The 26,764-nt window shown below is 35.1% G+C and overlaps 2 protein-coding genes across 2 annotated transcripts in view; both read left to right on the top strand.

Annotated features, from left to right (window-relative positions):
* The first annotated feature begins 264 nt into the window (after window positions 1–264).
* On the top strand, window positions 265–5,610 carry uxt (ubiquitously-expressed, prefoldin-like chaperone). The gene is given in 6 exon segments (NM_001004671.1): window positions 265–565; window positions 2,565–2,646; window positions 2,830–2,897; window positions 2,990–3,097; window positions 5,193–5,256; window positions 5,374–5,610. Coding segments are annotated over 6 exon segments (468 nt in total). The 5' UTR covers window positions 265–482; the 3' UTR covers window positions 5,437–5,610.
* Window positions 5,611–13,245: 7,635 nt separating this feature from the next.
* elk1 (ETS transcription factor ELK1) overlaps window positions 13,246–26,764 on the top strand; it is a 37,545-nt gene continuing 24,026 nt past the window's right edge. The window contains exon 1 of the mRNA XM_691202.9: window positions 13,246–13,878. Coding sequence (XP_696294.3) covers window positions 13,854–13,878 — 25 coding nt within the window. The 5' untranslated portion in view covers window positions 13,246–13,853. The remainder of the gene's footprint in view (window positions 13,879–26,764) is intronic.

Genomic DNA, 26,764 nt, shown 5'->3' on the forward strand with positions numbered 1-26,764 from the left:
ATATAGCTCTAATAAAATCTTTGAAGCAATCAGGTATTTTAATTAACACGTTTTGAATGAGAAAGAATTTGTTGGAAGTTGCGTCAACGCTTTAAATTATATTGTATTTACAAATATATTTGTCTTATTGAGAGAATTGTTCTAATAGGTAAACATTAATTAAATAAAAACGAAACGTAGATGTTCATTATAGGAAAACTATAAAACAAAAGTTTAGCTAACGCCATTTCCGGTTTAGACCGAGGACGTTTCCGCGTATCTTGTAAACAAGTGTGGAGCCACGTGACAGACCGAAGGAAGGTTTAGCTTCATTTAACGTACTCGATACTTCATATATTTGCTACTACAATATATTAATCTGTCATATGTAAGCTTTAATCGCTGCATCAGCCCAGCGACGTGCTGTTAATGTTTGATGCACATTAATATTAGAAACATCGATTGCTATTAAATAAAACTTCGATCTGTTATCATCTCATATCATGACTTCTGGCACATCTGTTATTAATGACAAAGTCTTGCAGTATGAGACATTCATCAGTGAAGTATTAAGACGAGACCTGCAGTAAGTATCATTTAATATGGATATTTTGCACGTACACGAAGCTGCCATGGTATTAACGTTACCATGCTTGTACGTTAATTCCATACAAATACAGCTCTATGCTAATCTATATTGTTTAAGCTAATCTATTATGAAATGCTACTATGTGTTCTGGAAACATTATGTACGCTTGTCCAAAGTACTTGTTTAAATGAGCTGAATCAACACGATTCTTGAGTTTTTTTTAGCACAACTACATTTTTTTATTTCAGTTTACTTAAATTTGTAAAAACAATAAAGTTAACTTGATCGATTTGTGTTGGGACAAGATGAAGGAATTAATAACCCTGTGGAACCCAGTATAAGGAACACTATAGTACTTTATTGTAATTTTAATGGTGTTTTTAAACAATACTATAGTAAAGTGAATTGTACTATACACACACCAGCCACTTTATTAGGTACACCTTTCAAGTCCCGGGTCGAACCCACTTTTGCCATCAAAACTTTCTTAATCCTTCGTGGCATAGATTCAACAAGGTACTGGAAATACTCCTCGGAGATTTTGGTCAATATTGACATGATAGCATCACGCAGTTGCTGCAGATTTATCGGCTGCACATTCATGATGTGAACCACCAGTTCCACCACATCCCAAAGGTGCTCTATTGGATTGATGTCTGGTGACTGTGGAGGCCATTTGAGTACAGTGAACTTATTGTCATGTTCAAGAAACCAGTCTGAGATGATTTGCGCTTTATGACATGGTGCGTCCTGCTGGAAGTAGCCATCAGAAGATGGGTACACTGTGGTCATTAGGGGTTGACAGCAACAATACTCAGGTAGGCTGTGGTGTTAAATAAATTATCCCCCACACCATTACACCATCACCACCAGCCTGAACAGTTGATGCAAGGCAGGATGGATCCATGCTTTCATGTTGTTGATGCCAAATTCTGACCCTACCATCTGAATGTGGCAGCAGAAATCAAGACTCATCAGACCAGACAACGTTTTTCCAATCTTCTATTGTCCAATTTTGGTGAGCCTGTGTGAATTGTAGCCTCAGTTTGCTTTTTTATCTGACAGCAGTGGCACCAAAGAGTGGTCTTTTACTGCTGAAGCCCATCCGCCTCAAGGTTTGATGTGTTGTGCATTCAGAGATGCTCTTCTGCATACCTCGGTTGTGACGAGTGGTTATTTGAGTTACTGTTGCCTTTCTATCAGCTTGAATCAGTCTGGCCATTCTCCTCTGACCTCTGGCATCAACAAAGCATTTGCACCCACAGAACTTTTTTTTCCCTTTGCACTATTCTCTGTAAACCCTAGAGATGGTTGTGCGTGAAAATTCCATTAGATCAGCAGTTTCTGAAATACTCAGACCAGCCCGTCTGACACCAACAACCATGCCACATTCAAAGCCTCTTAAATCACCTTTCTTCTCCATTCTGATGTTCGGTTTGAGCTGCAGCAGATCCTCTTGACCATGTCTGCATGCCTAAATGCATTGAATTGCTGTCATGTGATTGGCTGAAACTTTCGTTAACGAGCAGTTGGACAGGTGTACCTATTAAAGTGGCCGGTGAGTGTATGTATTATATTATTTAGTATATGTAAGTATATAATAAATATTGTGAACTGTTAAACTGTAATGGTGTGCTTCAGTATTTACTATAGTAAACCCTGTAGTTGTAGAAAACCACAGTATTAGTTGTTTGTTTATAATGCTATAGTTGTGTTAATAACTATAAAGTCACCACAAAATATTAATTCAAGTACTATACTATAATATGATTCAAAATACTATAGTATTTACAATAAATACATTAGTATTTTTTCATGTAAGTTCTTTTTGCTCCACCAGGAAAGTGGTGGAGCAAAAGAGATGCTGTGGATGAGAAAATACGGCAATACCTGCAGCTGAAGAACACAATATAATAAAATATAGTTCAAGAACACTATAGTATTTACCATAAATTACTATAGTATTTTTTCATTTGAGTACTCTCTGCTCTGCCAGGAAAGTGCTGGAGCAAAGAGATGCTGTGTATGAGAAAATCGCACAATACCTGCAGCTGAAGAACACAATACAAAGCATTCAGGTATGTGAGATTTGCATATGTATTTGCATATTTTGTGCTTATTCTTATGTCCTGACTTATTTGTTTTCAGATATAGTTTGTGCTGTGTAAAAAATTTTTACATTTACTATTACTGTCCATCTCAGTTGCTCTCATTCTGCCTTGTGCGCTTTTAATATGTGGCTGTGTTTGATTCACCTTCAGGAAAGCGGCAGCAAAGAACTGAAAACCGATGTTGACCTTGGCTGCAATTTCTATGTGCAGGCTCATGTGTAAGTGTTGTTTGCATGACGTCTGTGGTGCTGTGCGTCAGTGGAGATGTTGAACATTTTTTGAAAGGGCAATCTCATTTCTTTTTTTCCAGACCTGATGCATCAAGAATATATGTGGCAGTCGGATATGGATTCTTTGTCGAATTCACGCACGCAGAGGCTTTGAAGTTCATTGAAAAGAAGACAAATCAGCTCACAGAGTAAGAGGATTTTAGTAGTGCTGTCAAACGATCGAGATTATTTGCATCAAAATTAAAAGTTTATATTTGCTAAATAGATTTTTGTGTCTAAATATACGCATGACTATGACTTTAAATTTATTTATTCATTCGTTTTCATTCGACTTAGTCCCTTTATTCATCAGAGGTCGCCACAGTGGAATGAACCGCCAACTTATCCAGCAAATGTTTTAGACAGTGGATACCCTTCCAGCTGCAACCCAGTACTGGGAAACATCCATACACTCTAATTCACACACATACACTACGGCCAATTTAGTGTACTTTGTATATTTATGTAAATGCAAACCATTATCTTGGGTGTGATTTATCATTTGACAGCACTGGTTTTTAGTTATAGTGAAGGCCTGACAAAAGCTGCATTTTTTTATATTTCTGCTCAAAATTAAAAAAAATAATAATAATAATAAATAATTTGCAGATTCATGCAGAATAATTTTGGGAGCATAATAACTAAAAACTGAAAACAAATGATATATATTTTGTAAATTTTATTTAAGGTTTACAATGCAAATTCCATTAGATCCACTTGTTTGGTAAACAAAGCAAGTTTTGCATATATTACATCAACTAAAAGATACAGAAAATATTACTTTGCAAACTTTATTGTACATAAATCATATAAACATTTGCATATTAGTCTATCTAATATATCTAAAATAAATATAAAAGCTGAATAAATGTATATTTACACACATTTACGTAAGTAAATACTTGATGGGCTAAAAATATGTATTAGCTCTAGCCTAGTTATAGTATACACTGTAAAAAACAATTCAGGAAATTTATGGTTAAAAATAACGACAGCTGTGTTTGCCGTTATTTTACTGAAAATAATACAGTACAAACTATAAAATATATTTCATTAATAGTGTTAATACATCATTGTTTTGGATTACTAACAAAGAATGTGATGTGTAGATGTTAGGAATTCAAAATGTAATTAACAGGTGTTAGTAATTCACTGTAAAATAAAAGAACACACTCATACACACACATACACTACAGAGAGTTTAGCTTACCCAATGCACCTCTACCACGTCTTTGGATTTGTACACCCGGAGGAAACCCACGCAAACATGGGGAGAACAAGCAAACTCCACACAGAAACATCAACTGACCCAGCCGGGGCTCAACGGTACACACTGTAAATTAAATAAATCATGTAATCATTTGCGTATCAGTCAAAAAAATTATTTAAATTAATATAAAAACTGAACAAATGTTTATGTATACACATATTTACATAAGTAAATAGACTTAATGATAGTGTACACTGTAAAAACTAAATCATAAAATTCCTGGTTAAAAAACATCAGCTGTGGTTGCCAGTATTTTACAGATAAAAATACGATACAAACCGTAAAATAAATTACACATTTTTATGGTAAACTAGCATATTTCATTAATCATTGTTTTGCCGTACTAACATCTACACATCATATTCTTTATTACACAAAAAACAACCATAAGAATATGAAAATGAGGAAAGGAAAAAGAAAGAACCATAGGAATGTCAATAATAATGCATAAAAACTCAATTGTCAAGCAGGAAATTCTGTGCTAAAAGATTACCGCTAATTACTGTATGTTTTAAGAAAACTTGCAGTTAATCAGGGCGATGCAGTGGCACAGTAGGTAGTGCGGTCGCCTCACAACAAGAAGGTCGCTGGTTCGAGCCTCAGCTGGGTCAGTTGGCGTTTCAGTGTGGAGTTTGCATGTTTTCCCTACATGTGCATGGGTTTCTTCCGGGTGCTCCGGTTTCCCCCACAGTCCAAAGACATGCGGTAGAGTTGAATTAGGCTAAGTTGTCCGTAGTGTATGAGTGTGTATGGATGTTTCCCAGAGATGGGTTGCAGCTGGAAGGGCATCCGCTGCGTAAAACATTTCATGGATAAGTTGGCGGTTCTTTCCACTGTGGTGACCCCAGATTAATAAAGGGACTAAGCTGAAAAGAGAATGAATGAATGAATACTGTCAGCTTATGCATTTTTACCTTTGAAATCAGCCTTTTTTGTGTTACAGTGCAAATATTTACCATTATTTGAATGTTTAGGTATACTGAAGTTCTTACCAAAGATGCAGCAAAGATAAAAGCCAACATTCGCATGGTTCTGGAGGTATACGTGATTATTAATATACATTTTTTTAACTTGCTTTTTACTTTTGCTTTTTTGTTTTTACCATTTATTGTGATTTAGAATGTAATAAAATGTGATAAAACTCTGTTTTCACAGGGGTTGAGGGAATTGCAAGGACTGAAGGATCTTCCAGAGGACAGAAGGAGAGAGGTGTTTTAGTACCATACACCAATCACAGCACAGTGTATTCATCTTTGCACATATGACTGCAATGTTTGTTTCAAACAATGTGAACATTATGGCAATCATGTTCAGAAGAACGTTGCCTTTTAACAGGTTGTACTGTTGTTTCCAGAAATAGCTGCTGAATAAAGTGTAAAATTTTTCAGTTAATATGTGTCAGTGGGATTGTTATTAATGTTTAGATCACTTTTTGTGCTTCTTTTTCCTTCAGCTTAGTCACTTATTTATCAGGGGTCGCCACAGCGGAATGAACTGCCAACTATTATAACGATAGGACTAAGAGTGCTCTAGTTATAATATTCTCCTCAGCTTATATGGCTGAACCAATGTCAAAAACTATAACTAAATTGTATAAATCACTAGGGGGTTCATCTCTACATTAAAGAAAGATGGGAGAAAGAAAGTGGCATTATCATCTCAAATGAGGAGTGGCTGGCTAAATATATGTATGGGCTACTTCCCGTTCTTCGTAATAGAGAGAATTTTTCTGGAGAAACATTGTTTTTTTTATTGGGAACTTATTGTTGGAGGCATTGCGGTTCACAGGACCATTTTCATGTCCTAATGTTAGAAGTTTTTGGAAAGAGATACATAGCATTTTAGAAAGTATATTAAATATTTCAATTGATTTCAGCTTTGAGGTACTTTATTTGGGTATGCTGTCAATGGATTCATTGGAAAGACAAAACAAATATAGGTATAGAGTCAACCTTCAAGTAAAAAAGCTATTACTAGATGCTGGTATGAAGCTAATCCATGTTTTAAAAAATATATTCATTATGGAGAAAATTAGTGCTAAATAAAACTTATATTAATAAAGTCTTACATTATGGTTGTGGGTTCCAAACGAAAACTTAAATCAAAAAGGTACTCCTATATTTTGTAATGATGGTACTTCTTTGGATGATGTTGATACGGAGTGTGACTTGATTTTGAACTTTCCTTTAAAACACAAGGTAATCAAATTGTAAGTATTGTAAGTCAACTTTGGAATTAGTACCTTATATCGGTCTAGGCATTGTTTTTCAGTTAGTGTTCGCAATCGCAAGAAACTTGCTCTTCAACTTATTTTTTCAATCCTTGATTATTGCGATATTGTTTATCAGAGTGCATCGAAATTAGATCTTGCTCGTTTTAATATGTATAATAGACTTTGCAGATTTGTTCTGGGTAGTTCTTTTTACACTCATCATTGTTTAATGTATGATCTGCTGCAGTGGCTATCTTTGCACACAAGCCGACATATCTTCTGGCTTCAATTTATATTTAAATGTATTCATTTTAAGTATCCTCATTATTCACAACAATTTTTAGTTGTTTTATATATATTATATATATATCAGACTTATCTTTTTGTTCCTCGTCGTAAAAAATCTTTTGGTAAAATAGCTTTTATGTTTAAAGGTGCAACAGATTGGAATAATTTACCTGCTACCTTTCAATCCATTACTCATTTAAGGTCTTTAAGCAAACTTTGTTTTCATTTTTTACTTTGCATTGTACTTGTTTTTCTTGAGGATGTTATTATTTATGTGTTGATCTGATTCTCTGATCTGTAAATAGTTTTTGTACTATATACAGTTGAAGTCAGAATTATTCGCCCCCCTTTAAATGTTTTTTTACAGATATATATTTCTTAAATGATGTTTAACAGAGCAAGGAAATTTCTACAATATGTCTGATAATATTTGTTCTTTTGGAGAAAGTCTTTTTTGTTATATTTTGACTAGAATTAAAGCAGTTTTTAATTGTTTAAACACCATTTTAATGACAATATTATTGGCCCCTTTAAGTGAAATATTTTATTATTTATTCTCTTTCTTTTTTTCTGTATATAGTTTTGATATGATGTCTAATAAGGCAAATGGAAATGGTCTGTCGCTATTATGAAGAAACTTGTGTTTCCTCTTTGGTCCCTGATTAGGGAATTTACTAAAACTGTAAAAGTTATACAGTTGAAGCCAGAATTATTAGCCCCCCTGTTTATTTTTCCCCAATTTCTGTTTAACAGAGATAATTTTTCAACACATTTCTAAACATAATAGTTTTAATAACTCATTTCTAATAGCTGATTTATTTTATCTTTGTCATGATGACTATAGATAATATTTTACTAGATCTTTTTCAAGACACTTCTATACAGCTTAAAGTGACATTTAAAGGCTTAACTAGGTTAATTAGGTTAACTCGGCAGGTTAGGTTAATTACGCAAGTTATTTTATATTGATGATTTGTTCTGTAGACAGTCGAAAAAATACAGCTTAAAGGGACTAATAATATTGACCTTAAAATGGCTTTTTTTTAATTTATAACTGCTTTTATTCAAGCCGAAATAAAACAAATAAGACTTTCTCCAGAAGAAAAAATATTATCAGACATACTGTGAAAATTCCCTTGCTCTGTTAAACCTCTTTTGGGAAATATTTAAAAGAGAAAAAAAAAATCAAACGGGGAGTTAATAATTCTGACTTCAACTGTATGTCTACTGATGCTGTGAATGATATCTCTCTGCAATAAAAACTTAAAATAAAAACTAAAATAAAATAAGCTGTAACCCAAAATACTCATGTTTTTCTATTTATTAAATGTATTTTATGAAAAAATAATAAGATCACAAGCTGCATTAATTAACCATTCCGCATAATTAGTTCGATACATGAGTATGCCTTTCGATAAAATACTTTGAAGCAGTGTGTGTGCTGCTCTTCACCATTGCTCCTCTAATAATAAACGAGGTTTAAATGAGTTGATCATTAATTGGTCCTGTGTTTGAGCTGATCTGACTGATGAAGACGCTGGTTAATTTTAAGTTTCCGCAGCATCCGTGTGACGGCTACCCTGTCACACTAGTAACCGTTGCCATAGAAACTGGATGTTGAATTGTGGCAGCACTCTAAGACTCTTGCTTCCTGAAATAGATTCTTTTTCTTTGTACAAAGACTCGCCGCCACATTTGGGCACAATGACACACAATACACTCATTATTATTATGTGACATTTTGGAGATTTTAGGTTCTTAAAATTCAGGACTTACAGGGAACTTGAGTGTACCCGAGATGTTCAATGCGTTAAATTATCTCTGAAGATAATTTAGGCTTCCTGCGTTATTGTATGACATGTGAGGTGTACTTGAGCATGCAGTGTGCTTTACGTGGCTTTTAAATGATGTCAGGTTTTCAGTATCTAAATATAAATGGATATGATTATTCTAGAAGAGAGACAACCCAAACTAAAAACTACAGCGTTAAATAGTTTCCTGTAGAAGAATTTATATTATTTAAATGAATGTTTATTTGTTTTAATTAAATATTTGTTTATTCAGTCATTTTCTTTTGGGTTATTCCCTTTATTCGTCAGGGGTCGCCACAGCGGAATGAACCGCCAACTTATCCAGAATGTGTTTTACACAGTAGATACTGTTCAAGCTGCAACCCAGTACTGGGATACACCCATACACACTCACACTGACACACACAAACATACACTAGATAATTTCATTCAATTCACCTACACTCTAAAAAATAAGTCAAGAGGTTTGTTATTACTAAGTTTAATACATTGTTGTAACATAAAATTTTAAATTGCTGATTAGATTAAAACTTTTAAGTTTCTAGAATAAGTTTAAGTTTTCAACACAGAAAAATAATGATAATTACATCAACTGAAAATGTGACTAAATTAAAGGTAAATATATATGTCAATTTGTTTAAAACAATATTTAACTTGTAGCAATCCAAAGAAATTGGGTTGATAACTCCACATAGGTTGATTTCCACATTAATGGAGTTGTTTTATATGTTTAATTTCACACACTGATGTTTTTTGTTATTTTTGTTATGGGACAGTACATGTTTTTGTTTTGTAAAACAAAGAAAATCTGTGGTTTAATTTATTCTTCTTTTTTTTCGACTTTGTCTCTTTATTAATCTGGGGTCGCCACAGCGGAATGAACCGCCCCTGTGGTTTAAAAAAATAAATAAAAAATACCTGAAAACATAAATGTTGTTGAATTTATTTCTTACATGCAAATAAATGAACAGTAAATTTGAAAGCATTAAAAACTTAAACATTTTCAGCCACTTAATTGATTTGAGTTTCTAAATTGAAAAACTTGCATGTAATTAAGTACATAACACTGGATCTGTTTTAAATTGTAACATTTAAATTCTGATTGAAGAGGAAATGGCATTTCGCTAACATAATAAAGTTTGTTGAACTTCGTTTTGTTAGATGTTGTCGTAACTTGATGCAAACTGTTGCATTCATTTTTTTTTTTTTGTTTGTTTGGCCTCAAGAATATTTTTTAGTGTGTATAGCATTTCTTTGGACTGTGGGAGAAACCGGAGCACCTGGAGGAAACCCACGCCAACACGAGAGAACATGCAAACTCCACACTAGGTATGGGACGATAACCGGTTTCAAGGTTTGCCGCGGTTTGGAAAGATCAAGGTTTTAAAACCAAGTTTTCTGTTATACCGTTCCTAAAGTATATGCAAGAACTTATTTTGGAGCAGTAATCTGTGATGCCGTGAAACCAAGGTTAAATACTGTCAGACTCTTATATTGGCCCATGCCTACTCCACACAGAAATGCCAACTGACCCAGCAGAGAGTCAAACCAGTGACCTTGCTGTGAGATGACAGTGGAGGCAGCCGTAAACCCCCAAGTTCCCTTGACTCCGCCTCTGTCAAATCAGGGCCACTAAGTGAAATACGTAAAAACGTGAAGTGCAAAGGGAAAAAGCATCGCAGACTCACAATTAACTAAAAAGCAAATTAAAATGAGCATTGCAATTGGCTATACAGTATGCACAGCTAGGGTATATTTTTCAGCCAAAGATAAACTTCCGCTGAAAGCTTTATGTGACTATTTTCAATTTCATACGGTTCCTGTTACAGCAGTGATGTAATGTAATTACAATACATTCAGTTAAATAGACTAAAGCAGTGGTTCACAAACCTTTTGCTGTGTTCACGTCTTTCTAATATTTGACACCTGTCAAGCACCCCTTTCTCTGATTAAACTCCACATTTTTAACTGCAATAACTCATTAGACATAGTTCTGGATACACGATTAAAATAAAAATAATAAAATGCGTGTATTTAATGGACAAGCTTTAATGAAGTTGACGGTTTTCACCGCGTCATTAAATACACACAAAAGTTCATCGGGCATGTTTTTCATTGCTAGAGCTTCTTGGTGGATGCTGCAGTGTACCCAGGAAACCAGTGGTGCTACTTTTCGGATGGAAGCTACTGCTCCTTTGTGCCTCCCTTTTTCTTCTTTTGCAGTTCCTCTAATGTTCCTTGAAATAAAACCTTAAAGGCATATCTTGTAAGAGGCTGATGTAGATGTGTAACGGAGGCCAGCTAGTAGGTGCTGTGCAGGTAAACCTCACTCCTCTGAACTCTAAAGGTGCTCTAGCGACAGATGCTAGAGGCCATGGTCTTTAGCCTCCTTGGTAGTGCAACCAACTCACATGCGAAAGGTAGCTGGTTCGATTCCAGCTCGGAGCAGGTTGGGTGGTAAAGGACTGGCGGGAGTTACAGATGGTTTGTCCCTACTGTCACTTGACTTCTTTAAAGTGCCAGTTTTTAACCAGGTGTTCATTTTGTGATTTTTTTTTTTCTCTCTCTTTTTCTTTCTAGTGAAGTGTACCCAAGATAAATGCACAAAAATAATAAAAGATTTTCCGTCATTACAAACGCGCACTCTCGCGCACTCCTGGTGGTCACACTACGCACCCCAGTTTGGGAACCGCTAGACTAAAGCATCTATTTGGTTGTTAAAGCATAAAAAAGATGAAAGATGGTTCAATAGCAACCAGCTAGCACAGAAATTCCATTGAATATACTGGGGTAAAATAAATTTTCAAATTTTAAAGACATGGTGCAGAAAAATCTAATTTAATTCAGGGCTTCTTGTTTGGTCTGATACCCACTTTATGTCGTATCTCAGCCAGGCAGTGAAGATCGCTGTTTTTTTTTTTTAAGGAAATCAGATCCTAAATGACACGATTTTGTATGCGATGACAATTAACCGGAAGCCCTGAAGCTGGTGACTGAAATTAAAAGTCCATATACTCCATTGACTGGATGGGTTTTGTCCATATATATATATACATACACACACACACACACGCACAGTATACGCTTTATAAAAAGGCAGAAGTTAATGTGACTAAACTTTTTCTCTTTTAGGTAAGTTTAGATTATCAAATTAGTTTCTGTTATGCTTAATAGCAGAATAACGAGAGAGAGATTTTTTTGAGAAATTTTTATAATTTTTCTTGAAAGTCAAGTGTTCATACAATACAATTATAATGCCTCTAATAAAGCTCAGATGATGGTTTCAAGGTTTTGGAAGTTTCTGATTGGCTAACTGACAACATTTGAGTTAATTGGAGGCACAACTGTAGAATAGTATTTAAGGAAAAAAAACCACAAACGCGCTGCTTCCTTTTGTGACAACATGGGAAAATCAACAAGCCAGAATCAACAACAAAGCCAGAGTACAATTTGCTAAATTACACTGGTAAAAAGAATAATATTTGGAGACATGTCTTGTGGTCTGATGGAACTAAGATTGAACTGTTTGGCCATAATGACCAGTGTTACATTTGGAGGACAAAGGGAAAAGCTTACAAGCCTAGGAACACCATCCCAACTGTGAAGTATGGGGGCGTCAGCACCATGTTGTAGGGCTGTTTTGTTGCAGGAGGGACTTGTCCACTTCACTGCATAGATGGCATCATGAAGAGAGAACATTATGCAGAAATACTGAAGCAACATCTCAAGACATCAGCCAGGAAATTAAAACTTAGCCACAAATGGGTCTTTCAAATAGACCTTGACCCTAAGCACACTGCCAAATTAGTTAAAATGTGATTTAAGGACAACAGAGTGAATGTTTTGGAGTGGCCATCACAAAGCCCTGAACTCAATCCAATAGAAAATTTGTGGGCAGAGTTGAAAAAGCTTGTGCGACCAAGACAGCCAACAAATCTAACTCAGTTACACCAATTTTGTCAAGAGGAATGGGTCAAAATTCCTTCAAACTATTGTGAGAAGCTTGTGGAAGGATACCCAAAACATTTGACCAAAAGTTTTACATTTTAAAAGCAAAGCTAAAAAAAAATACCAATAAAATGTATGTAAACTTTTGACTGTCTGGAAATTAATAAAAAAAAATTTCAATAAAAAAATTGTCTCATTATTCTGGCATTTAGCAAATGTAAATCATTTAGGTAATCTTAACGGACCTAAAATAGTAAACGTTAAGTATGATTTACCATCATATATATATATATATATATATATATATATATATATATATATATATATATATATATATATATATATATATATATATATATATATATATATATATTATTTTTTTTTTAATGGTTATGTTCCTTTTTTTAGAGTGTATGTAAACTTCTGATTTCAACTGTATATATATAGTTTTTTTAATTGCAAATATTTTTGTTTTTATGCGCTGCTTGGTTTTTATTAGCAGTTCTTTTTTTTGTTTGCAAATTTTATTTTTATTTCTCAAAACTTGCTTTGCATTTCTTTTATTCTGCAGGTATTTGTGGTCCTAGATTGACTCCATAGTGTGTGAAGATTTTCATTCGACCTTGATGCTAGAAAAAATACTGAAATAGTTTTTCCTTTCATTCATTTCGCTCCACAGCAAGCCCGCGTCATGCCTGTTGCAGTGACGTCACGGCCGCACAAGGGACTCAGAGCAGAGCAAAAAGAGAGAGGTGGAAAAAAAGAAACAAGTGTTCGAGGCGTTCGTGGAAACAGGAAGCAAAGAGGGGGGAAAGCCGAGCCGAGCACAGACTGTTGTTGTTGTTATGAAAAAGAAACTTCGGAAGGGAGCGCTCTGGTTCTCACTAGCCCGTTATTTTGCGCTTTTTAACTGTCGGTGCTGTCGGCTGAAGCGCGAGGACTTTCCGTCCGTTGCTTGGACACCGATGAAGGAGGGAAGCTCGCGGACTAACGGCTACCTGATCAGGGGTCTCGGGTTTATTTGCCCTCCCTGACCGTCCACCACACTGGAACTAACCCCTCATTACTGTTGCCGTATTCCTATAAAGGCAGCGCGTCACACTGCACCTTTTAAGCAAAGCCCTGGTGGATTTTACCAGAGTATTTTTACGTTTGAAGAAGTCTTCAGTCCGTCTGACAGGAACGGTGCACGCGCAGCTAACGCGAGCTAGCGACTTAGCTGCTAATGTCAACTAACATGGAGGGAGAGGTGCATGTGTTACATAACAGCCAAACGCAATTAAATCACCGACTTTTGACACCCAACAAGCACAGCGATGGACGTGAATTAATCTCCAAAGAATAAGACAGGCCATAGACCGATTTATTTGGGAGTGATGGAGTCGAATCCGCTGATCAGCGGTAAGTTTTAATGCACTTCGCAGAGGTTGGGAGATGGTGGAGTGATTACAGTCGAGTTTAATAAAGTGCTTGTTTGTCAAATAAAGCAGAATACATTCAACAATAGCTTCGTTTTGTTTACGATTCGTTTGTACGTGAGCTCTAGGGTGCTTAATCCATAGTGTGTTGCAGAACGTTTTGTTCAGTGTGCCTGTTCACAACACAGTGAATGATTTTAACGTTATATACATTTGATTTTGGCCAGGGTGAGTTAACAAAACATGTTGGAAGGCTAATGCACAGATACTGTGTTGGAGCACATGTTTTGCAAAACAAATTTCTATCATTAACCGACTCCACACACTGCTGTTTTTGCGTCAAACACAGCATACCAGTGCTTGGTAGACGTTTTTACCTCCTGGATGTTTCAGTGATGTTCATTCAGCAAAAAGAGCTTGAATGTCATTTTAACACAGCTTTCTATATTTCACTGTTAATTAATATATATATATATATATATATATATATATATATATATATATATATATATATATATATATATATATATATATATAGTACAGTATTTCAAATCTCAGCACTCCCAAACAAGCTAGTTCACAGCGTGAATGGTTTGTTTTTATGTTTGAGAGGTGGATTTTATAAATTAAAAGCTGTTATTATATCGCTGTTTATTTCATATTGTACTATAATTGAGCAACATGTCCTTAATTTCCTCTGTTTACATTAATACAAAACACTCCAGGCTAGGGCTGCACAATATATTGTTTCAGCATTGTTATCACAATGTGATCATTGTGCAATGTTGAGTTTGTATTATAACTTATTATTTGCATGTGTTTTTGAAGCCTGTGATTGTATAAAGATTTTAAAAACATTCAGGCATAAGAAATCGTTCTATTTGTGGCATTAACTATGAATAACTTTATTGAATTATTTTAATTATTCAGTTACTGTACTTGAATACTATTAGACTCCATACACACAGAGTTGAAGTCAGAATCATTAGCCCCCCCTGTTTATTTTTTCCCCCGTTTTCTGTTTAGCAGAGATATTTTTTTAAACACATTTCTAAGCATAATAGTTTTAATAACTCATTTCTAATAATAACTGATTTATTTTATCTTTGCCTTGATGGCAGTAAATAATATTTTACTAGATTTTTTTCAAGACACTTGCTAATATACAGCTTAAAGTAACGTTTAAAAGCTTAACTAGGTTAATTAGGTCTACTAGTCAGGTTAGGGTAATTAGAAATGTCATTGTATAACAATGGATTGTACTGTAGTATATCAGAAAACAAAATATGTTTTTCAGGGAACCAAAAAATGGACTAATAATTTTTTTCTTAAAATGGTATTTAAAAAATTACAAAATGCTTTTATTCTTGCCGAAATAAAAAAACTTAGACTTTTTCTAGAAGAAAAAAATATTATCAGACATTTCCTTGCTCTGTTAAACATCATTTGGGAAATAATGACCGTTTTATTTTACATTTGATTGTTCTATTTCTGTGCTTGAATACTGTTTGACTCCTCAGAAAACGGTTATTTAACTTTTATTTTTGCTGTCATGTTTATATGCTTCTAAATGTATTATATTCATGCAGATGTACTACACAGAACACCTCATCATCCCAGTCAATCTAAATGAATGAAATCTTTCCAAATAGAGCTATTCAAATTATACGCTGAAATTTAATCCGTCACAATATATGTGTATAAATGATCTCAAAATCCACTTTGTGTACATATTTCATTATTATGTGAAAAACAAAACACAAATGTAAATTCAATCATCAGTCAATGTTCAGATTTGTGCAAAATATAAAACAAATAGATTTCCCAATCAACTTGAGAGTTAATATTTTTATGCTATTCACCTTGACTTACAAAAGTGCATTGAACATGATTGTGCAATGCATGTTAACCGCAGTGCTTGCGTAAACAAATCCAGTGTCATCTTGTATTACCAGCAGGCAGCACGTAAACCCAAGGAGACGGGATGGGCACATTGATGAACCTCAAGGAACTGTTGAGAGCCCCATTTAATTCACGAGTAGATCTGTTTATTAGGGATCTGCTTGGCGTTTTAGCACTGGATTAATTCTGCTCACATCACAGTCCTGTCTGGCTCTCCTCCTTTGGGATGGCCATTCATTCATTGACTATAAGTCATCAGGCAGCCTGAGAACTCCAGATAATTGACTATTGAGCATTGAGGTCCCCGAACAGTCTTAAGGCAATAAGGTCTGACGAGGAAAAACAGATCTGTGTTGTTCAGTGCCGGTCTTTGTTTGCTTTTCTCAGATGTACATGCTGATTTATGAGGCATTAGACCAAGGCAAGCTGTGCAGTGTTGGTCCCTTGATTAGTCATGCCGAAGCTCTTCAGCTAGAATGTAACACTGCAAGGAAAATCAGGGAATAAGCAAGAGTGTAGGCTAAATATGATGAATGTGCATCTGATTCATTGGCGTTGGCTTCACTGTGACATTAGTAATATTAAATATGAGTGATCTAAAATGTGCTGATTATTAGTATTATATATATATATATATATATATATATATATATATATATATATATATATATATATATATATATATATATATATGTAGTGCTGTTGCCTCACAGCATGGTCGCTGGTTCGAGCCTCGGCTCAGTGGGCGTTTCTGTGTGGAGTTTGCATGTTCTCCCTGCGTTCGCGTGGGTTTCCTCCGGGTGCTCCGGTTTCCCCCACAGTCCAAAGACATGCGGTACAGGTGAATTGGATAGGCTAAAATTGTCTGTTGTGTAATGAGTATGTGTATGAATGAGTGTGCGGATGTTTCCCAGAGATGGGTTGCGGCTGGAAGGGCATCCGCTGCGTGAAAACTTGCTGGATGGGTTGGCGGTTCATTCCGCTGTGGCGACCCCGGAATAATAAAGGGACTAAGCCGACAAAAAAAATGAATGAATGAATGAACACACAGATGTATTTCATAAGCAGTGGGTCAAACAGTTCAAAAGATTTCTTTTTCCTTTTGAACCTTTTTATTTTAATTAAAAGTTTGTGATATTTATTATAGTGCTGCATGATACTGAAATGTTTTGTTCTTCTGCGATATGAATACAGTTTCATTAGATGCCTTGAATAACTATTTGTAAAGTTTACATTAATTCAGATTGATTGTAATGGGAGATTGAATCATGCATAACAATATACAATTTAGTGGGCGAGGCAGTGACGCAGTAGGTAGTGCTGTCGCCTCACAGCAAGAAGGTCGCTGGTTCGAACCTCGGCTCAGTTGGCGTTTCTGTGTGGAGTTTGCATGTTCTCCCTGCCTTCGCGTGGGTTTCCTCCGGGTGCTACGGTTTCCCCCACAGTCCAAATGCATGTGGTACAGGTGAATTGGGTAGGCTAAATTACCGTACTGTGTGTGTGGATGTTTCCCAGAGATGGGTTGCGGCTGGAAGGACATCCGCTGCGTAAAAAACTTGCTGGATAAGTTGGCGGTTCATTCCGCTGTGGTGACCCCGGATTAATAAAGGGACTAAGCCGACAAGACAATGAATGAATGAATATACAATTTAGAATTATTGTTGCATTATGGTTTTGTCAAACAGTACTCGGGTACAGACATTGGAAAAACCAAATGTAAAACAAGACTGTATCTTTACATTGTATAAATAATGCAATAAAATGTATCTTTAATAAAAAAAATAAAAAAAAATCGTACAAGTTCTTGTACCTGAATGCTTTAAAGTTTTTTAAAACATATCCTGCGATGTGACTATTGCAGATGCACACATTGCAATATTCATGCTGAAACAATATATTGTGCTGCTGTAATTTAATAGTAAAAAATTTTATTTAAAAAACTGCTTTTTGTTATATTGCTGTGATGCTATAGGTTTCTCATATATTTATTTGTTTATTCATTTTATATTACTGCCTGACAACTTTTTTAACAGTGGTGATTCTGGAAGTATTTTACAAAAATATTTCCAAGAACCATTTTTCTTGCACTTATTAAAAGTTATCTGGAATGATTTTAAGAGTATATGAGCTGAAATCTAAGCAGAGGGGTCACCTTTCTCAGTCCTGGGGGGCAACACACCTGCTTGGATGTTTCAAGTATGCATACTAAGACCTTGATTAGCTGTTTAGGTGTGTTTGATTAGGGTTGGAGCTAAGATCAGCAGGACACCAGCCCTCCAGGAACAAATTTGGTGACCCCTGTCTTAGCACATGAAATAAAAAATAACTTTTAAGGTTTTCAATACTAATCCAATTAGAATCACTTGTTTGGTTTACCAAGCTTCATCAGGTCTCTTATATAATACAGTGACAGAATTACAGAAAATATTACATTACAAATTGTATGAGCATTTACATATTGTTCAATAACATTACTGAAAATTTATATAGACCCTTTTCACATTTCCGGGTTTCTCTACTGTGGAAGGCGTCATGGTTGGGTAAACTTAGAGCGCAGTAAATCGGACATTACAACAAATCATTTTTTGATAATCCTATTTGCTGAAATAATAAAAGAAAAATGCCACGATGGTGCTATCAAGGCTTTCAGAAAAAGGAAAAGAATAGTGAGAGACTGATGACGGCAGCCAGATGAGAGAATAATGCAAATTTACTCTCAGCCCCATAGACGCTGCATTAGAAACACCTTGCATAAGCAGTAATTTGTTTTTTTGTAATTTGAAGCAAAGATGATATAATGCATTCATAAATGCATAGAAATGTTCATACAGTTTTTAAAAAATCTTGGAAGGATTTAAGGTTATGATGACCGTTATAAATAACCTTTTAAAAAGGGTCCATTAAAACTGAATGAATATGTTTTACACACACATTTACATAAGTATCTAAATAGACTTGATGCAGGCACAGATTTGTCTGGCAAAAAAAGCTTTTCAATGCACCTGCACTCTTTTATTACAGTAGCTGTTTGTACTTCATAGCTTTTTCTGTTTGTTCACAGTTGTTGACTGATAACTAAAAAAGAAAGAGACATTCAAAATCTCCTTTTTATAATTCTTTCACTCTGTAATGTGAAGTAAAAGACACAACAATTTTTAACCTTAAATCTGTTTTCAGATTTTTGGCCAGAAATGTAGATGAAAATGTACAACACAAATATTTATCAATCAACCTCAAAAACAACTATAAAATCTGTGGTTTTCTGCAGGCACAAATTCCGTGTGGGCCTATAGATAGAAGCCATGAACCAAAACAGCCTAAAAAAAGTGGCTTTTACACCGGAAAGAGCATTTTTGCTTTTGTTAAAACTAAATACCTTCTTTCTGGCATATTTGCAACACAGGAACTGTGAATGATTTTAGTTATAGGAACTCATTTGTCTGTATCCTTGGTGATTTAGTACATATTTAGTAACATAAATTGTTTGCATTCCATCTCTGTTATTGCAAAACCTTCAACACACAACACTTAAAACACTGTGTCCTCCACCCTTTAAAATACCGCAAAAATACCAAGGTAAAATATGTGTATTTAACAGCTTTAATAAAGGAAAAATACATTCCCATGAAGAAAAGCAGAAATGATTAAATGTGATCAAATCTAATCATGAACTATTAAATTAAAGTTTTGTTGGATTTCGTTGACAGAATCTTGTGTAATGCTTTTTTTTTTAACATTATTAGGTTTTTAAAAGTTAAACACAAAGTACAACAAAATACAGAATAATCTAAGTAGATCTTTCATGCCCAAACATACTGCCCTATACATGCCCCAAACCAACAAAGAAATGAAGCTGCCCCAGTATTTGACAAACAAATTTTGACGCTTTTCGCTTTTCAAATGAAATGCAATTTGTCAGGGCAAGACCACAGCATCTTGTGTAATGTCAGTTTAACATGAACACAAATAAAAGCATTTAGCAAAGCATATGTGTCGATTAGGAACCTGGAAGTCTTTAAATGTCTTATCAGTAGGCCCACACGGAATCTGTGCGCGCAGATTTCTGCAGATTTTTTGCCCATAATTAATTCTGTTTATTTACTTGAGTAAATGTGTAAATCTGAATTTATTCAGTAATTTATTACATTTTATTTAATATATTAAGGTTTTAGTTATGATACTTCTCTGGATACTCCCAAAATAATTCCGCAGAAATCCGCAGATTTTTGCCAAAATTCTCCGCAGAAATAGCAAGAAACGTCCGCAGATTCCGTCTGGCCCTGCTTATCAGGTATTATTACATTAAAAATCTGTGCTTCATTCTGTCTGTTATGACAACATTCATTCTCAAATGTTGATTAATGTCTTTTAACATCACATTTATATAATGTACTATACAGAATGTAGATGAACTATTTATTCTGAGCTGGTTCTTGATGGAAAATTTTAATTGTGGAGATGAGCAGTTTTTATTTGGGGGTGCTTGGATCAAAGATCAGTTGATAATCTGAAAGATTTTGTTTACATATTTGTGTTAATTTTTCTGTGAAGTTACATTAGGCTTTTATATTATATGTAATAGTTTGTTTTTTTGTCACTGTTAGATATACAGTGTATACGGAATGTATTCATAGCTCTTCACTTTTTCCACATTTTTTTATGTTACAGCTTAATTCCAAAATGGATTAAATATATTGATTTCCTCAAAATTCTACACACAATACATATATATTCTTTAATTGTTGCAAATTTATTAAAAACAAAAAACCTGAAATGGGAAGCGACAGTGTACTGTACAGCCATTTTCAGATATCTCCAGAGATGTTCACTAGGATTTAGGTCTGGGCTCTGGCTGGGCCACCCAAGGATATTCACTGAGTTGTTGTGAAGCCACTCCACTGATATTTTGGCGGTGTGCTTTGGGTCATTGTCCTGCTGGAAGATGAACCGTCGCCCCAGTCTGAGGTCAAGAGCACTCTGAAGCAGGTTTTCATTCAGGATGTCTCTGTACATTGCTGCATTCATCTTTCCCTTTATCCTGTCTAGTCTTCTATCCTGGCTAGCCTGGTCTTCTCTAAACGTAATGCCTGGCATTCACTCCAATAAGTTCAATTTTAGTCTCATTAGACCAGAGAATTTTGTTCTTCAGATGCCTTTTGGCAAATTCCAGGCAGGGAGTGGCTTCCGTCTGGCCACTTTAGCACACACGCCTAATTGTTGGATTGCTGCACAGATGGTTGTCCTTCTGTAAGTTTCTCCTCTCTCCACAGAAGAACGCAGGAGCTCAGACAGAGTGACCATCTGGTTAGTGATCACCTTCCTGACTAAAGCCCTGCTCCTCCGATCACTCAGCTTAGATGACCAGCCAGCTCTAGGAAGAGTCCTGGTGGTTGCAAACATCTTCCACTTATGGATGATGGAGGCCACTGTGCTCATTGGAACTTTCAGAGCAGCAGAAATATTTTTGTAACCTTCCCCAGACTTGTGCCTCGAGACAATCCTGTCTCGGAAGTCTGCAGACAATTGCTTTGTCTTTATGCTTGGTTTGTGCTTTGACATGCACTGTCAACCCTGGGACCTTATATAGACAGGTGTACGCCTTTTCAAATCAATCAACTGAATTTACCACAGGTGAACTCCAATTAAGCTGCTGAAACATCTCAAGAATGATCAGTGGAAACAGAATATAGCAGAGCTCAATTTAGAGCTTCACGGCAAAGGCTGTGAATACTTGTGTACATGTGATTATTCAGGTTTTTTATTTTTAATAAATTTGCAGCAATTTCAAAAAAAAAAATTCACATTGTCATTATGGGGTGTTAAGTATTTTAGTAAATCTGTTCATGTTAATTGCTTGAAACTACAGATATATTATTTTGTTTCACTGTTATCATTGTGGAAAGAAGCATATGCTAACAATCCTTACTTCATAACAATAACTATGAACCGTAATGGCAAGTGTTGCAGACATGTCCTTTTTTAAAAAAAAATAAAAATTAAGCCTGTACGGAAATGAGTAATTTCAGCAGTCTGGGGGTTTTGCAGTGAGATGCTGATTTGATGAGTGTGGATAATGGGCTAACAGGACAATATGACATTTAAATCCTGAACCAAAGCTTTATAAAAGCCTCCGTATGCCTTCGTGTGTAGTTGCACACACGCTGCCCACAGGATATTCCTCTGGCGTTTCACTTCTAGAATAGCACCATTTATTAAAGACATCTTACCATTAATGAATGCACACACTCAATCAGTCAGCTCATTTTAATGACGGTATTAATTAATTAGATTTGTATGCGCTCGGTTCAAATGAAAACAGTTGCCTTTATTGTCATCAACAATTCCCCTGCGATTTATTTGGTTCAGTGTGCTTAAAGGGTGGCGGGGTCTCTTTTTTTTATTCCTTAGAAACTGTTGCTTAAATGCTTTTACCATGGTGATTGTTTCTAAGGTGTTGCTTATGAGTTACGTAAATGAAGGGGGGAATGGTAATAGGGTTAATTTGCATTCTCAACATGTTCTTTCTGAACTTGTGATACACGTCCTCTGCTGATGGCAGTGCCATTAATTCTTGCCTGTTTTCCTTTGATTTCACTGCAGATATTATGCTCACTCACCTTTTGTGCTTGTGTGCTTAATCCAACTGTAAAATACAGTTGAAGTCAGAATTATTAGCCCCCCTGAATTATTAGCTCCCCTGTTTATTTTTCCCTAATTTCTATTCAAAGAAAAGATTTTTTTTCGAACACATTTCTAAACATAATAGTTTTAATAACTTCAATTTGCCTGCGACTATTTGTCAATTGTGTATGAATAAAGTCTTAGAATCGAGAAACAGTTTGTGTTTTCAAGCTTTTAAATGCTACTTTCTCTGTGATGTCGTTAACACCATGTTGCTTTTCGGTTCCTCTTAAGCCTAGTTCACACTACAGGATTTTAAACATCAGCAGATCGCTGTGCCGTTCACACTACATGACTTGACTTTGTGTCTTTTGATCTTTGTGGTGTTCACACTACGCAACACTCCATGAACGATCCACAAGAGGGGGGTCACACACTACATGATCTGACAACAACTCATTCCCCATCAGCTCATTCAAGCTACCAAACCACAGCCAATGAAAATTTGAGGGAGGAGTCGTCAGAAAAAGCTGAACACTATTGGCTGCTTGTGTGCTGATTACATCACTGACAGCTTTTCAAGCTTTGGAGAAAGCATTTAAAAACATCGTCAAATCAGCTGATTTATGAGCGGATTAATCACTCATCTGCAAGGTTCGAGTGGATAGATACACAGAGAGTTTTTAATTTTTGTAATTTTATAACTCTTTGAAATAAAACTAACATATTTATAACACCCTGCCGTTTTCTAACTATCAGTGTATTTCTTTCTGACATTGTTATTTTTTTTTATTACAAAACAGTAAAGAACTGAGCATTTCTGCCTTAAATTACCATATTGGTCAAAATGACTGCATGCATGTCTGATACTTTTCGCTGTGACTTTAAATATGTTTGTATTTTCTTGCCTGGCAACTTCCTGCTAACATAAACAAAACTTTCTGATGGCAAAAACATCAATTTACTTCAGATATCTTTCAAAACAGCATATTTTGTGCCGGGAAATTGCTCCTGTTTGAAAGTGAAAATGAAAGCCAAGCCTTTAAGTGTTTTAGAATCTTAACTACATATTTATAGGCTGTATTACCAAAAAAAGATTATATTTTTAGGTAATGGTGTCATTAAATATGATGCCAGACATTCAAAGCTTAATTTTAATATCTCAATAATAGCTTTGAATGTAAATATGTTGTGACAATATGGCGTTTCATATGAGAGCAGTCAGAATGAGCAGTATGGTCATTCTAATAGTTACAGAATTCTAGTTCCACTGTTAATATAGCCTACTCTCATGTCTGTTCTAACGCAGAATGAAGCGAGTGCACTGATGCCCATTCTGACCAATCACAGATGTTTCTGCTGAGCTCCTGAACACACAGCCATTCAGCTCATGCTGATATGCTCTCTCATTGGCTGTAGCTCGCTACTACATTTGACCACACGTGGGGTTGAGTCGGCTGACTGCTCTGGAATATTTAGCATATTTAGCATATTTAGCCTCGTTGATAAGTTGTTCAGTAGTTCACACATAAAGAGCGGCGAGCGCCGTGCACCCGCAGATTTCTTCCCGATCACAGCCCGATCTGTCGGCGAGCTCGTTAACTTCCAAATCGGGTTTAAATCAGGTTTAAAATCCTCTAGTGTGAACTAGGCATTATCTGATTTCATATTGAGACCATGACGTTTTTTTGTAACCTGGTAAAAACCAGTACAGCGAAGTGATGGCAACCTCAAATTATGAGGCTAAAAGGCTGTCTTGGAAGCAGACGTTTACATGGCTACAGAGCGACGATTTGCTTATTATACATTTATTAAATTTTTTCTAGATACAAATACATTTTTTTTACAATATTTAAAACATGTGGCTAAGAAATAGCCATTAACTTTGACTTTTTTTCGGGGGGTTCGGTGAAAAATCTGAAGTGCTGGACCAATCGGGCTAGTATAATAAATCCATAGCATTGAACCCTGACTAGTATGTACCCTTGAGGTATGAATATGGACCCTGTAGTTACAAACTTGTACCTTTGAAAAGGCAGCTAGTGATAGCACTTGTACCTTTATTTCTGAGATTTTACATAATATTTGACTAGATATTTTTCAAGATACTAGTATTCAGCTTAAAGTGACATTTAAGGCCTGACTAGATTAATTAGGCAAGTTAGGCACATCATTGTATAACTGTGGCTTGTTCTGTAGGAAAAATGGAAAAAATATTTTCTAAGGGGGATAATAATATTGACATTAAAATGGTTTTCTTTTATTCTAGCCAAAATAAAACAAATCAGACGTACTACAGAAGAAAAAAATATTATAGGGAATACTGTGAAAAATCCCAATCCCAATTTTATTTTTGTATCCCTTCCCATTTCCCTTGGTCCTTGAAACAGAGCGTGAAGGGGAAGGCATCAAATTCACTCCTAAGATATGGGACAGCACTACAACACCTGCCGGAGGTGAGAGTTTACAAGTGTGGAGTCCTGTTAAGGAGCTCTGGATGGAAACTGTTGTTTTGTGTTTACCTTATGATTAAAGTTATTGCACGTCTGTCAATTCCAGCCTCAAAATAAGCAAGTTTGAGCCACTTGTACATTAAAAGCTAGCGTTCAGAAAAAACAAAACACCCGAGAAGAAACTTGACACAGAGGAACATAAACACTTACTGCCAGCTAGCATTTCGGAAGTGTTATTGCAAAGCAACAGAAACCGATGCAGATGCACCGATCACTTGACGCAGAACTAAAAAAGGGTTGGAATTGGGATTGGGCCTATATATCTAAAGAAAGATGATTTAATTCACTGTGCTGAGGATGTGATGTATTTCAGTTGCTGTCACATGAAATCAGTTTTTCAGATAAAAGTACAATATTTTACAAGCAGGCGTCATCACAGTCAATTAAGGCTGTACAAAATATATTTTTCGCATCGATATTGCAATGTGCAAGTCCGCAACAGTCACATCGCAGGGATCTGCAATCTAGTTGGAACTATAGTTGACCAGACATTACAGTTACAACATAGTGGAGTTATTTCATATTTTGACCTTAAAGTGAAAGTGTATTATTTGCATGTGTTTTTAAAACCTGACTGTAAGAATTTGAGGCAATTTTAAACCAATTGGGCACAATAAATGACATTTGTAGCTTAAAGATGAATTGTGCATTTATTAATTATTTACTCAATTAAAAGTATATTTTTATAATTTTACAGTTATTATTTAATTACTGCATCTGAATACTGTTTGACTCCCCAAAAAATCATTAATCATTGTTTATTTGCATTTTTTTTCTGTTGTATTTAACTTCGCTTGTCATTTTTAAATTTTATTTTATGTAGATACGCTACCATACAAAATCATCACTATCGATCTAAAATTATGAATTTTTACCAGCTATTCAAGTCATCTGCTGAAATTGCATTTATATCATGTTATATATCGCAGTGAATATAAATATTGCAATGTCAGTTTTTTTTCAATAATGTGCAGCCCTACAGTCATTCAGTATGTATTTCAGTAAAATCACTAGTCACTTTGAGTTGGTTTACGCTTAGATAAAGCGTACTGATTGCATGCATTTTAATTGTAGTCCTTTTTTTACCATGTTGACGTGGTAATAAGCATTTGACACCCATATTATATCAGTGGCTGGTAGATTTGGTTAAAACCCCAAAAAATCTTTTTTTGAAATTCTTTAACTATTATTAACTTCCAGAACTGAATTCTTATATGACATTGTGACATTAAATCTATATTAAAGCTGAAAGAATATGTTTTACACACATTTACAAAAGTATCTAAATAGACATGATGAAATCTACAGATTTCTGCAGGCACAGATTTCGTATGGCAAAATGCACCTGCACTTTTATTAGCTGTTCATAGCTTATTCACAATTGTTGACTGATGAAAAGAGACACTCAAAATCCCTTTTGTATATTTTTTTTACTCTGTTGTGTGGCAAAAAATATTTTTTAACCTAACATCATTCAGCTTTCAGATTTTAGAAAACTTTTACCTTAGAAAATCTGTGGATATGTGTGGGCTTATAAATACAAGAAATAATATTATTTCAGTGACTTGTAGATTTGGTTGAATCCTTTTCTTAAACTAATCTTTACTTCCAGTTCTAAATTCCTGTATGACATTATGAAAATAAATCTATATAGAAACTAAATTAATGTTTTACACACACTTACATAAGTAAATAAATAATAGACTGTATAGGTTAGAAAATCTACAGATTACTTCAGGCACAGATTTTGTATGGCAAAAAAAATCCCTTTTCAGTGCGCCTGCACTCTTTTTATTAGCTTCATAGCTTTTTCTGTTTATTCACAGTTGTTGA

This window comes from Danio rerio, chromosome 8, assembly GCF_049306965.1.
Source record: "Danio rerio strain Tuebingen ecotype United States chromosome 8, GRCz12tu, whole genome shotgun sequence".
NCBI classification, from domain to species: domain Eukaryota; kingdom Metazoa; phylum Chordata; class Actinopteri; order Cypriniformes; family Danionidae; genus Danio; species Danio rerio.